At 55.6% G+C, this 11293-nt stretch overlaps 1 protein-coding gene across 1 annotated transcript in view; it reads left to right on the forward strand.

Moving 5' to 3' along the window:
• The window catches only part of SH3PXD2B (SH3 and PX domains 2B), an 87649-nt gene extending 80931 nt beyond the window's left edge, over positions 1-6718 (forward strand). The window contains exon 13 of the mRNA XM_070414404.1: positions 831-6718. Coding sequence (XP_070270505.1) covers positions 831-2381 — 1551 coding nt within the window. The 3' untranslated portion in view covers positions 2382-6718. The remainder of the gene's footprint in view (positions 1-830) is intronic.
• Positions 6719-11293: the final 4575 nt, after the last annotated feature.

Consider the following 11293-nt stretch of genomic DNA (forward strand, 5'->3'; position numbering starts at 1 on the left):
AATACGGAGGGGGATTGCACCCACCGTTCCATTCAGTGGGTGTGTATCCCAGAGGGAGAAGGCGGTGCGATGAAAGTTTGTTTTGCCTCCTTCATCATCAGTTCCCCTGTGTGTACACGTGAGCTGAGTGCGGTGCCCACATTCAAGGATACACGTTTCTCATGCCGCATGCCTAAGCACCCGTCAGCCACTTTATCTGTGCTCAGCAAAGGAGCAGCGACCAGGGCTACTATGGGCTGCCCATGCATTTCACCTTGTACTTTAGAATTACAGCCTACACCGCGGGGGCCCGTCCTGCATCCCAACCACCTGAGTTGACTTGTAGCTGCATACAAGTCCTCTACCTCCCATGTGGCCTGAGGGCACCACCCGGAAACAGGAGAGTTAACCCCTGGGAGAAAGGACTGTGAGTCTTAGGGTAACTGCCCCCACCCCCAGTGGGGAGGTCTGACTCTGCTTGGTCTCTCGGAGGGTCCCTGGTGGATGAAGCCCCCGTGGCCCAGAGCAGTAACCTGCTCATAGTAGGCCCTCACGTTCCCTGTTTCCTCACCTGTCACTTCCTGAAGTCATCTCCCAAATTCACCGCCTGTGCCCATGTCCGTGTGTCAGGGACTGCTGGGGAAATCCAGGGCTAGACTGGAACCCACCCGCCTGAGAGATGCTCCTGACACACGGTAGCCTCCATCGGCTGTCCACCATAGATGTCTGGGAACCTGCTGAGTGCCAATCCCCGCCTCCGGGACTCAGGTGCACGTGGCTCTCCTACTCCGCCCTGGTCCACTGGATCTGGAACCACACCTACTAAGTGCTTTCCTCTTTCTCCCGCCCAGGTGATCGAGAAGAACTTGAGTGGCTGGTGGTACATTCAGATCGAAGATAAGGAAGGCTGGGCCCCAGCCACCTTCATTGACAAGTATAAGAAGACCAGCAATGCCTCCAGACCCAACTTCCTGGCTCCCTTGCCCAACGAGATGGCCCAGCTCCGGCTGGGCGATGCAGTGATGGAGAACAGCACGGGCGGTGAAGCGGGCGGCCCCTCTCGGCCCCTGCCCGATGCACCGCTCGGTGCCGTGGACTCTGGGATACCGAGGTCCAAAGACTGGAAGGGTGGAAAGGATGTCCTGAGAAAGGCGTCTTCCGACGTGCCCTGCACAGGCTACGAGGAGATCTCCGACCTCAACCAGGAGGAGAAGCCCAGCCTCCCTCCCCGGAAGGAATCCATCATCAAGTCGGAAGGGGAGCTGCAGGAGCGCGAGCGGCAGAGGCTGGAGCAGCTCAGGGGCTCCTCGCCCAAGCCTCCAGGCATGATTTTGCCAATGATTCCGGCTAAACACAGCCCCCCGACCCGGGACGGCAAGAAGCCAGAGCCCAAACCCGACAAAAGCAAGGTGTTCCAGCTGAAAAATGAGATGGGGCTGGAGTGTGGCCATAAAGTATTGGCCAAGGAAGTGAAGAAGCCCAACCTCCGGCCCATCTCCAAATCCAAAGCCGACCCGCCGGAGGAGAAGCCGGAAGCCATGCCCCAGAACCCCTTCCTGAAGTCCAAACCTCAGGTGAGGCCGAAACCAGCTTCCTCCCCCAGGATCGAGGCACCTCAGGGCGAAGAGCAGGTGGACATCTGCAACCTCAGGAGCAAGCTCAGGCCCGCCAAGCCCCACGAGAAGCCCTTGCTGGACGGAGAGAGCAGCCACCAGGCTGTCGGGGGCCAAGACTCGGCCTTCAGCCGCAGCTTCCTCCCAGGGGAGGGGCCTGGGCGCGCTCCGGACAGGACGGGCAAGCAGGACGGGCTCAGCCCCAAGGAGATACCCTGCAGACCCCCTCCGAAGCCAGCCAAGACCACGGATCCTGCGCCTAAGAACGCGCCCGCGCCTCTCAAGGAGGCTCCCCAAGAGGCTCCCCAGCAGAGACCCGTGATCCCGCCCCGCAGACCACCGCCCCCCAAGAAGACCGCCTCCTCACCCAGGCCCCTCCCGGAGCCCATGGGGCCACAGCGGGAGGCCAACGAAGGCAGGGCACCCCCTGCCCCAGGCCGGGCCCTGCTGGTCCCTCCAAAAGCCAAACCTTTTCTGGCCAACTCCTCAGGGGGCCAAGATGACATCCGAGGGAGAGGCGGGCTGGGCCCACGGCTGGCGGGCAAGATGGGAGAGAACAGGGAGAAGGCGGCGGCGGCGGCCCCCTTCCCCAGTGCCGACAGCCCGAAGGACCTGTACGTGGCCGTGGCCAACTTCGAAGGGGATGAAGACGCTAGCAGCTTCCAGGAGGGGACGGTGTTCGAGGTCCGGGAGAAGAACAGCAGCGGCTGGTGGTTCTGCCAGGTGCTCAGCGGGGCGCCGTCCTGGGAAGGCTGGATTCCTTCCAACTATCTCCGCAAGAAGCCCTAGCTCCCCGTGGGGAGGTCCCGCGCGTCCCCGCTGGTTTTGCTCACATATTTAATATGCCTCTTAATTTATCATCCTCCACGCGGCTGCGAAGGAAGGCGGGCTCTGGAGGACTGTGGTTTCTTCCCTCCCGTGGGTGGAGCCAGCCCTGGAGGCGCAGCGGCCACGCCCTGGCTTTCTCTCCACTCGGTGTCCCTGCCTTAAGGCCCGTGGCATCGCCACCCGCTTGTCTGCCCGCCCTGCGGCGGGACCGTGACTCTCCAGGCCTCCAGGAGCAGAACCCACCACGTGGAGAACCTGCAGAAGGATTTCTCGTTGCTGGGACCCGGCGCAGTGAGGGGAGTCCCTGGCAGCCCATCAGCCTATGACAGCTTGCTCCAACGTCCCTATGTCTAAAAGCCGGGTGACTTTATTCACCCCCTTTCCCAAATGCCTGGTACCAGAAAGGACTCTACCCTATAGAAGTGGGCTCCGTGGCCTCCTCTCCGAGGCCTCAGGCCCCTGGGCCTCTCAGGTTTGACCAGATACAACTGCCCCACGAGTGAGTGGGCCTGGAGGTCCACTCGGCCGGCCCTCTGCCTTCCAGCTTCTGTCTTGGGAACCTGATCCGGCCTGAAGGGGCGGGTCCAGCCAGGACAATCCCCGCCCCACCCTGGGGCACTTCGCTTCTGTCCACTTAGAGCAAGAATCTCCACGTTTGCTTGAAAAAAGAGGACCATTAACAAGCCATGCTCCGTTCTGAGCACCCCTTTGCCGAGTAGCCATTCGGTCCCAAACTGTGTATGAGGCACTTTGCATTCATGTTTAACCCTCACAACAACCCTCTCTTGTAATATACCCATTTTCTAGATGAGGAAACTTGGGTGCAGTGTGCCCCAGGCACACTAGCGAGGAAGAGGGGGAAGAAGACTTGAATCCAGGCCTGCCTGGCTGCCACCCCTGTGCCCTTCCCCTTGGAAGAGGCAAACCAGGCAGGGGAGGGAGAGAGAGAGCAGAGGGAGCAGAGGGAGCTGAGGTGGTCTCACACGCCAGCCTTGAGGGGCCCAGGTGGCTCAAAGACCAGCAGCTGGTTCTCCATCAGGCTGAGCGTAGCGAGCAGTGGCCCCCTCAGATGACAGGGCCAGGCAGCACCTCCTGTCGCTCTGCTGCTGCTTCCCACTCCTCTCTGGCTCTCACAGTCCCCTTCCACGCACACACGCACACACACACCACACGCTCCCTCTCTGTCTCACTGGATGGAACCCAGGGCAGCCCTCCCACCCATTTGAAGGTGTGGTTCACATAGTCACGGCCACATATGGATCTTGAACCAGGGCCCTGGGTTTCCAGCTCCAGGCCCAGAGCTCCTGCCTGTGGGCTGGGCTGCCTGGGGGTGAGAGGGCAGTACCCACCCCGCTTCCTGTAGGAGAGGACGTGGCCCTGTCCTGCCCCAGAGGCTCCGAGTCAGTGTTGATTGGCTGCCATGCCTGTGGAACCCCAAAGCCAGCTTTCCTGGGGGTGCTCGCTGTCCACCTGCAGTGCCAAAGGTCCTCCCCCACCGCCTGGGCTCTGGATGTGTCTGCGGGAGAAGGAGCCTCCTCAGACCCCAGACCATCTCGTTCCTTCAGTCCGCCTATAAGTCCCATCCCCGCAAACCCAGGGGCGGGACCCCTGCTCGCCCTTGGCCCCTGCCCAGAACCCTGGGGGGGAGAAGGGACGCGGCTAGAAGAGGGCCGCCCACCTCTTCCCGGTCCCCACACTCCGGAGGAGGCCCCAGAGCATGTTTCCCTGCCCCTTTGGTTTACGCCACCTTTATGAAGCTGTTATGCAGGATTTGACTACATTTCAAGACAGAACTCTAAATTTCTTTTCCTGGTTCCCTTTCTGCTTTCATGGACCTTTTCAAGCTTTTCCTGAGCTCCTACTGCGTGCCAGGCGCGGGGCAGGCCAGGCTGCGCGCGCTGTGGGAGCTTTGCTTTCCGTTCGCTGATTCCACTGAAGGTGCTTGTCTTTGACCTCAGACCCTCCTCCCGGGATCAGCCGGGTGAGGAGGGACTAGTTCTTTCTCTGGGCAGAATGTTTTTCTGCGAATGAAAGAACTTGCCTTTATTATTATTTTTATTATTATTGTTATTATTATTCTGATGGGAACTGAAGGTACTAAAGCCACATTCCTCTCTGTTCACTGTTCTTTCCTCAGGATACACTTGTGTCCCGAGGCCCCTCCCTCAGCATCTTTTGCCACAGGGTGGGCACGTCCCCAGGCACCTGGAAGTGGGGGTCTTGGTGGCAGTGGCTCTCCCTCGCTGTCCTTGACTGTGGACTTATGTTCACACCCTCCAGGACTGTGGCCTCTATTCGGTGCGCAATTGACAGAGCAAACGCAGAACTCCCCTGGCGTTCCTGCGGCGGCAGGAACAACCCCCACGCCAAGCTCCGGCAGGCCACCGGGGCTCAGACCCGCTCCCCGCTTTAGCGTGGTCCTCGAGGTAGCCCTGGGAGGGGGTTGAGGTCGCGTTCCTGTCTTCATCCAAATAGTGACTGATCAAGCGGAGACGAACCCCGGGGGTTTTCTCCCCGCGCCGGTGACTCCTCTGCCCCCAGCAGTGAAGTGTACGTGGGCTTCCAGGGGAGCAGGGGGCCCTCCCTGTGACTTCGAGTTTCTCCTCGCCTGCCCCACGATGACAGGTCCGTGGGTCACAGGTAAATGTGACTCTGAAAGGCAGACACTGACACCACCACCCCTCTTCCTTCCTGTATTTCACCCTACATCTTAGGGTAAAACTACAGCTCGTGGTGCCACCAAACCTTAAGAAAATCTGAGTGTTGGGGTTACCGCTTGATAGAATAGGCCTTTGCTGAAAGTCTTCCTCTCAGAATTTCTATGCCATTCGGTGGGGTTAGGTCCTTGTCCCGGGTTGAGGCGTGGGGAGGGCCGGAGCCGCTCTCACTACCCTCACCTTCTGAGGAATCCAAGGGCCCAGTCGGGCTTCCTGCCTTTGTGAGCCTCCGCCACGCTTTCTCAGGCTGCGTTCTCAGCCTTAAAATATCCCTGAGCCCACGGGGGATTTCACTCCCAGGTGGAAGAGGGAAACAAAGGCCACATTCAAGGGCAGGTGCCCGATCTCCCAGGGTCTGGAAGACCTTAGGGATGGGCAGTCTTGTGTTTATTCAGCCCGTACCAGGTACCAGTGCTGAGCGCTCCCGCCCTCACATAGCTGAACTGGACATCAAGAAAGAGCAGGTCCCGGGCTTGGCCTTCCTCCTGTCCTTGTGCCAAGTCTGTAACTGTTGGGTCCTCCTCCTCCTGGGAGGTCTTGCCTTGTCTTGGGACTGACAGTGGGCACACAACAGCCTTAGCCATCCATGAGCCATCCTGCGCCCCTTGGTCATCCAGGCCCATCCTCCCGGGCTTTTGCTGCAAGCAGCCATACCATGCCATAGACCAAAGACAACCTAGTGTCAAGTTGTGGCCCGAATGAGTGCTCATTGGCTCACACGGAGGCCTGAGGGTGCAGGGCACCCTTCCTGGGCCCAGAGGAATTGCTCCAAACGTAGACACGGTTCTGATTTTGCACCGTTAAAGCCAGGAGGCTCCAGAGCCCACTCAGACCACCTGTGAGGACCCTTCCCACCGCCGCGACGTCCGGCTCCGTGGGGTGATGTCTGTTTCTGGCGCTACCCTGCGGGTTACTGAGCCCTGCCTCGTGCTTCAACATTCCATCCTCCTTCCCGTTTCTACCCTGTTCTCCGGAGGAGGCCTCCCTAGTTCCAACCAGGGACAAGGGGGCTCCATCTCTTTCCTGGAAGAAGCCAAACCCAGTGCCACAGCCAGCGCTTTCCCGGTCTTCTACAGACTCGAGGTGCCCTGCCAGGCTTGTTGCAGCAATAAGCAATTCTGAGGCCACAGAGGTGTCCACACCTCACCCCTCTGTGTACCTGTCCATGCCTTTGGGCCCATCTCGCTGTTCATGGTGCCCCTTTCACTTCCAGGGGTGGTGAGGAGCAATGGTCACCTTCGCCACAGCCCTCGTGTCCTGCATCAGGGAGCAGCACGTCAGCGGGCCATGCCTGCATCCCTCTAGGAGCAGCGGGCCCCGCCACCTCATGTCCGCTCACAGGATGATGCTGGCGATCTCTGGACACTCGGCACTCCTACACCCTCGGCAAATGGACAAATTCTGGTGGTGGTTTTTGTTTTCTTTTAACACAAAAAAATACATGAGGATATATAATGTGAGGGGGGTGGTGGTGAACAATTAACTGTAGCATGTATAGACTATATACTTACCATTAGACTTTTTTCTTTCTTTTTTTTAATAAAAAAATAGTGCTTGACTGGTTTCAAGCTTCATTGTGAAGATGCCGTGTCTGTGCATTTATTGGGCTGCGGAGCGGGGGCATGGCTTTTGCCCTGGCATCTGGGCCTGCAGTTCTGCGGTCCGAGAATAGAAGTGAATGTGAGCGTTTAGGTTTGGGCATTGCCCAGAAATAGGGCTGGCTTCTCTCTCTGGGCCCTAGTGCACCTTGGTTCTCCCAACAACATTGTCCAGAAAACACGGGAAAACGGTGTCTCCCACATGTTAGCTCCGCCTAAGCCGGAGCATGTCACATGGCCAAAGAGTCGAGCTCTCGTGTTGCCTGACAGGCAGGGGTGTGTGGTGCAGGCTGGGGGGTCTGCAGGGACCGCCCAGGCCATCTGCTCCCAGGAGGTGGAGGGCATTGCCTGAGCTTTTATGACTTTCCCAGGGGCAGAGGCAAGACAAAACCAACCCCGGTGTGCAGCCTTCTTGTTCCAGATGAGTCTTAAACTAAATGACACCCGCCTTCCTAGAGCAAGAAGAGTAGGACCAGCAGAGTCCTGAGCAGAACTGCCAGTGGGTTTACATGCAACATCCATCCTCCCTCGGAGGGAACATTGCAAAGAGACCCGTGCCTGCTGGCAGAGCTTGCTGAGGGACAGTGGTCATTCGTTGCGGTGTTATCTCTGTTCCCATAAAAAGGAAAAGCATTAGGGGGTTCAGGTCGCCCTGGGAAGCTTTTTTTCCCAAATCTTCCAAACCAGGAGTGCTTGGCCATCAGGATACAAGCAGCCTGGGCTTCCCTGGCAAGTGGAGAGGAGCGCAGGGCCTCCTGGGATGGGAACCGGACCGTGGCCAGGAGCCAGACCTGACCTATTCTCAGGGGACGCTCATCCCCCCCACCTCCTGCAGGTCTCGCTTGGAACCAGCGCCCACCGTGCTGTCCTCTGCTCCGGGAATGCCACACCACACTCCAGCCAGCTCTCGGTCACCCTCCCAGGAGGTGGAGGGCATTGGCGAATCCGTGGGTCCACGACACACCGTGGGGCTGTTCCTCTGAGTCCAGGGTCCTTCATGTCCGTCCCTTCTCCAGTTCCCTGTCCATCTGGTCCTCACATTCTTGCCACCCAGGCTTCCCAGCCAGTGAGTCTCAGATTTTAGTGACCCTGGAATGAGCCAGGGAGCTTGTCACAGTGCCCGTTCCTGGGCTGCACCCCTCAAAGTCCGAATCAGCGGGAATCTGTACCCTTTAAGAAGTACGTTGTGAGGAAGTAGTCTGTGTGCTCCCTCTGAGAAACGGACGGGCTCGGCACCTTGCCTGGCCGCATCAAGGGTGTTCAAGGATGGTGCTTTGTCCTATTCGTATCAGCGTCACCTGTCATTTCCTGAGCACTTGCTGTGTTCCAGGCCTGTGGGGCACACTACACACACTTTCACTTCACCCTCAAAGTGCTCCATGAAGTCGACACCTGCATTTGACATGTGAAGAAGGCACTGACTGGGTCAGGGTCCCCCAGTGTGTGGTGTGTGGTTCTATGCAAGCTCTTGTACCGCACACCGTGCCCCTCCCAAGTGCTAATCCAAGCACAGATCTCGCCCTGGTGCAATTAGTTCCTGGGTTCAAGATTGTCCGCAAGAAATATTTCTTTTCCAAAAACCCAAGTCCATAAAAAGGAAAAGGTCTAACTTTCCTTGAGCACATGCTATTGGCTGGGAACCTTGTAGATATATCTGTTTAATCTTCACTACGACAGTTCTAGGTAGGCATTCTTATACCCACTTTATGGATGGAAGTCCAAGGCTAAGTTTACCCATGGCCAGAGCTAATCTAAGGATGAGCTCAGGTGTCTTACTCCAAAGCCCCTCCCATTAAAAGATCTGTAATCTCCCAAGTCCATACTCCTCACTCGGCTTCTTCCAAAGTGTTTCCCGGAACAAATGCCAGTGAATACTTGGAAGGAAGTGTTCCGTGGGCATGTTCGTTTGGGAAATAAACAGTTTCTTTACTGCAGGGCTTCTCGAAGCCTATTATATAATAACAAGCAGGACGTACTTGACCATGAAGCCATTCACAGGAGCAGTGTTTCATGTAATATAAAAGCTGGAAAACATTTCACATTTCAACTCTACCTTGAATTCTCTCTGAACCGCGACCCTTAGCCAATCCCTCCCCCTACTTCCAGCTGCAACTCTCCCCACTCAGGGCAATCCAGTCTTTAATACTAACATTCACAGCATCACAGGACACTGTCCTTCTCCGAAGGGACAGCTGCACATGAACTTGGGTGTCTCCTATTCGCTATTGGTCTGACTCAGAGAAATCCGAATGGATTTCCCCGTTGTCTGCTGGCTGCTGACTAGGCTCATTTTAGCTGATTTCTTATAATAAAATATATATACAAAATTAAAAGTGTCTGAAGGATAAGCTAAAAAATGCATAATGAAAAGATCTAATTTTTCACTGTGCTTCAGTGGCAAGTCTTATGCGTCCCCCTAGGGCGCACGGACCCCGCTTTGTAAACCGCTGAGGAAGGAATGGTGATGGGCTCTGGGGTTAGACAGAGCTCGGTTTGAGTTCTGGCTCTGATAAAACACGACCTCTGTGAGGCTGAGCATCCTCATCTGTAAAACGGAGGCCAGAAAGCCTCCCCCACAGCGTTGCGAAGAGGGCTAGAAGTCGTGTGTGCCTCACACACAGAATTCATAGTCTTCAAACGCGTTCATTGCCTGGTGCAGGAGTTGGCAAACTGCTTAAAGAGTCAGATAGTAAATATTTTGGGCTTTGGGAGCCAGGAGGCAAAACCAGAATGTTATGCAAGGACTTACATAACTCCTTAAAATGTAACCAGTTAGCCTGTAAAAGCCATTCTTAGCTCTGTACAAAAACAGGCAGCTGGCGGGATTAGGCCCTGGGGCGGTAGTTTGCCAACCCCCCTGGCCCAGGGTAGCCGCATCTCCTATTTTATTACTACTTTTCTCTAAATGGAAGTTTTTCCACCGAGTGTTTATGGAACATCAGCCCCTCACATGATCGTGGCACAGCATCGTGCGGTCAAACCCACTTGGCAGCCACGGTGCGAGCATCTTCCAAGCCTCCTCCTTGGGGATCCGTGTCACACGCTGCATGTGAAAGGCCCTGAGAAGCCTGCCATCACGAACCCGTTTACCCTGCGTTAACCCAGTGTCTCCGAATTGTATTTGACAACAGAGTTCTTTTTTTCCCCACATAGCGTTCAGGAACATCCCACAGAGCAGACTTGGGAACATGCCGTTGTAGATCCCAGAATGTAATCGTTACTCAGAATGTCGCGGTGTTAAAATTGAGTCCAGGCCCCATCAAGCGAGCCTCTGAGGACTGTGACTTGGATGGTGCGTCTTAGGATCTTCAGCGAGTAACCAGGCCAACTCGGTCTTCCTTCAGAAGGAACTGCATTCTTCTCGCCGTGTGTGTCTCGGGATCACGTGGAAGGGCCTCGGGAAGTCCCTCCGAGAAGGGTCGAGGTGCCTGAGAGAGCACGTGTGCACCGTGGGAAGTAAGCAGCAGCCACTGGGTGTCCTTGGAGGGGATTTGAGAACCAGGTCATGTCCTTGCTATTGAGAACATGGACCTGCCAAGCTACTTCCAGTGTATTTTTTCACTGGTCAGATGCATTGCTTCCGTACCATCTTAGTCTGTTCGGGCTGCTCTAACGAAGTGCCATCGACTGGGTGGCTTACACACAACGAAAGCTGATTTCTCACAGTTCTGGAGGTTGGAAGTCTGAGACCAGGGCGCCAGCATGGTCGGGTTTGGGCGAGAGCCCTCTTGTGGGTTGCATACTGCTCACTTCTTGTTCTATCTTCACGGGGTGGAAAGAGACCAAATTGGCTCTCTGGTCTCTTCTTATAAGAGCACTCCTCTCAGCTATCAGCACTTCCCCCCCGCCCCCCCCATGACCTAATCGCCTCCTAAGGGCCTTGCCTGCAAATATCACATCGGGGATTCGATGTCAACGTATGAATTTTGAAGGGACACAGACATTCAGTCCATAACGTGTGTTAAGTCCAACTTGGTTCTCTTCTCATTTGCCCATGATATTGGAAGTACTACTCACCCGGGGCGCCAGTTCACTTGCTGATAGAACGCAGTGGCTGAGGTTGACAATCCTATGCCTATCCATCTTTTAAAAAATATCACCAACTGGGGGGTAGGGGAGGCCGGGGATTGTCAAGGGCGGGGGAAAAAAGGACACATATGTAATACCCTTTGTAATACTTTAAGCAATAAAAAAAATTTAAAAAAATAAAATTAAAAACAAAACAGGAAAAGCAAAAAAATATATATATATCACCAAGCCCTAACCGGTTTGGCTCAGTGGATAGAGCATCGGCCTGCGGACTGAAGGGTCCCAGGTTCGATTCCGGTCAAGGGCACGTACCTTGGTTGAGGGCACATCCCCAGTGGGGAGTGTGCAGGAGGCAGCTGATCGATGTTTCTCTGTCATCGATGTTTCTGACTCTCTATCCCTCTCCCCTCCTCTCTGTAAAAATTCAATAAGATATATTTTTTTTAAAAAAATCACCAAAATGGAAATGCAAAGTGAAAACGTTCTCATAGAGAAGTTTTATACCCAAGTTAAGAAACACTGTCTCCCT

Source organism: Myotis yumanensis, unplaced genomic scaffold (assembly GCF_028538775.1).
Source record: "Myotis yumanensis isolate MYYU_CA2020_CCGP unplaced genomic scaffold, mMyoYum1.0.hap1 SCAF_5, whole genome shotgun sequence".
NCBI classification, from domain to species: Eukaryota; Metazoa; Chordata; class Mammalia; order Chiroptera; family Vespertilionidae; genus Myotis; species Myotis yumanensis.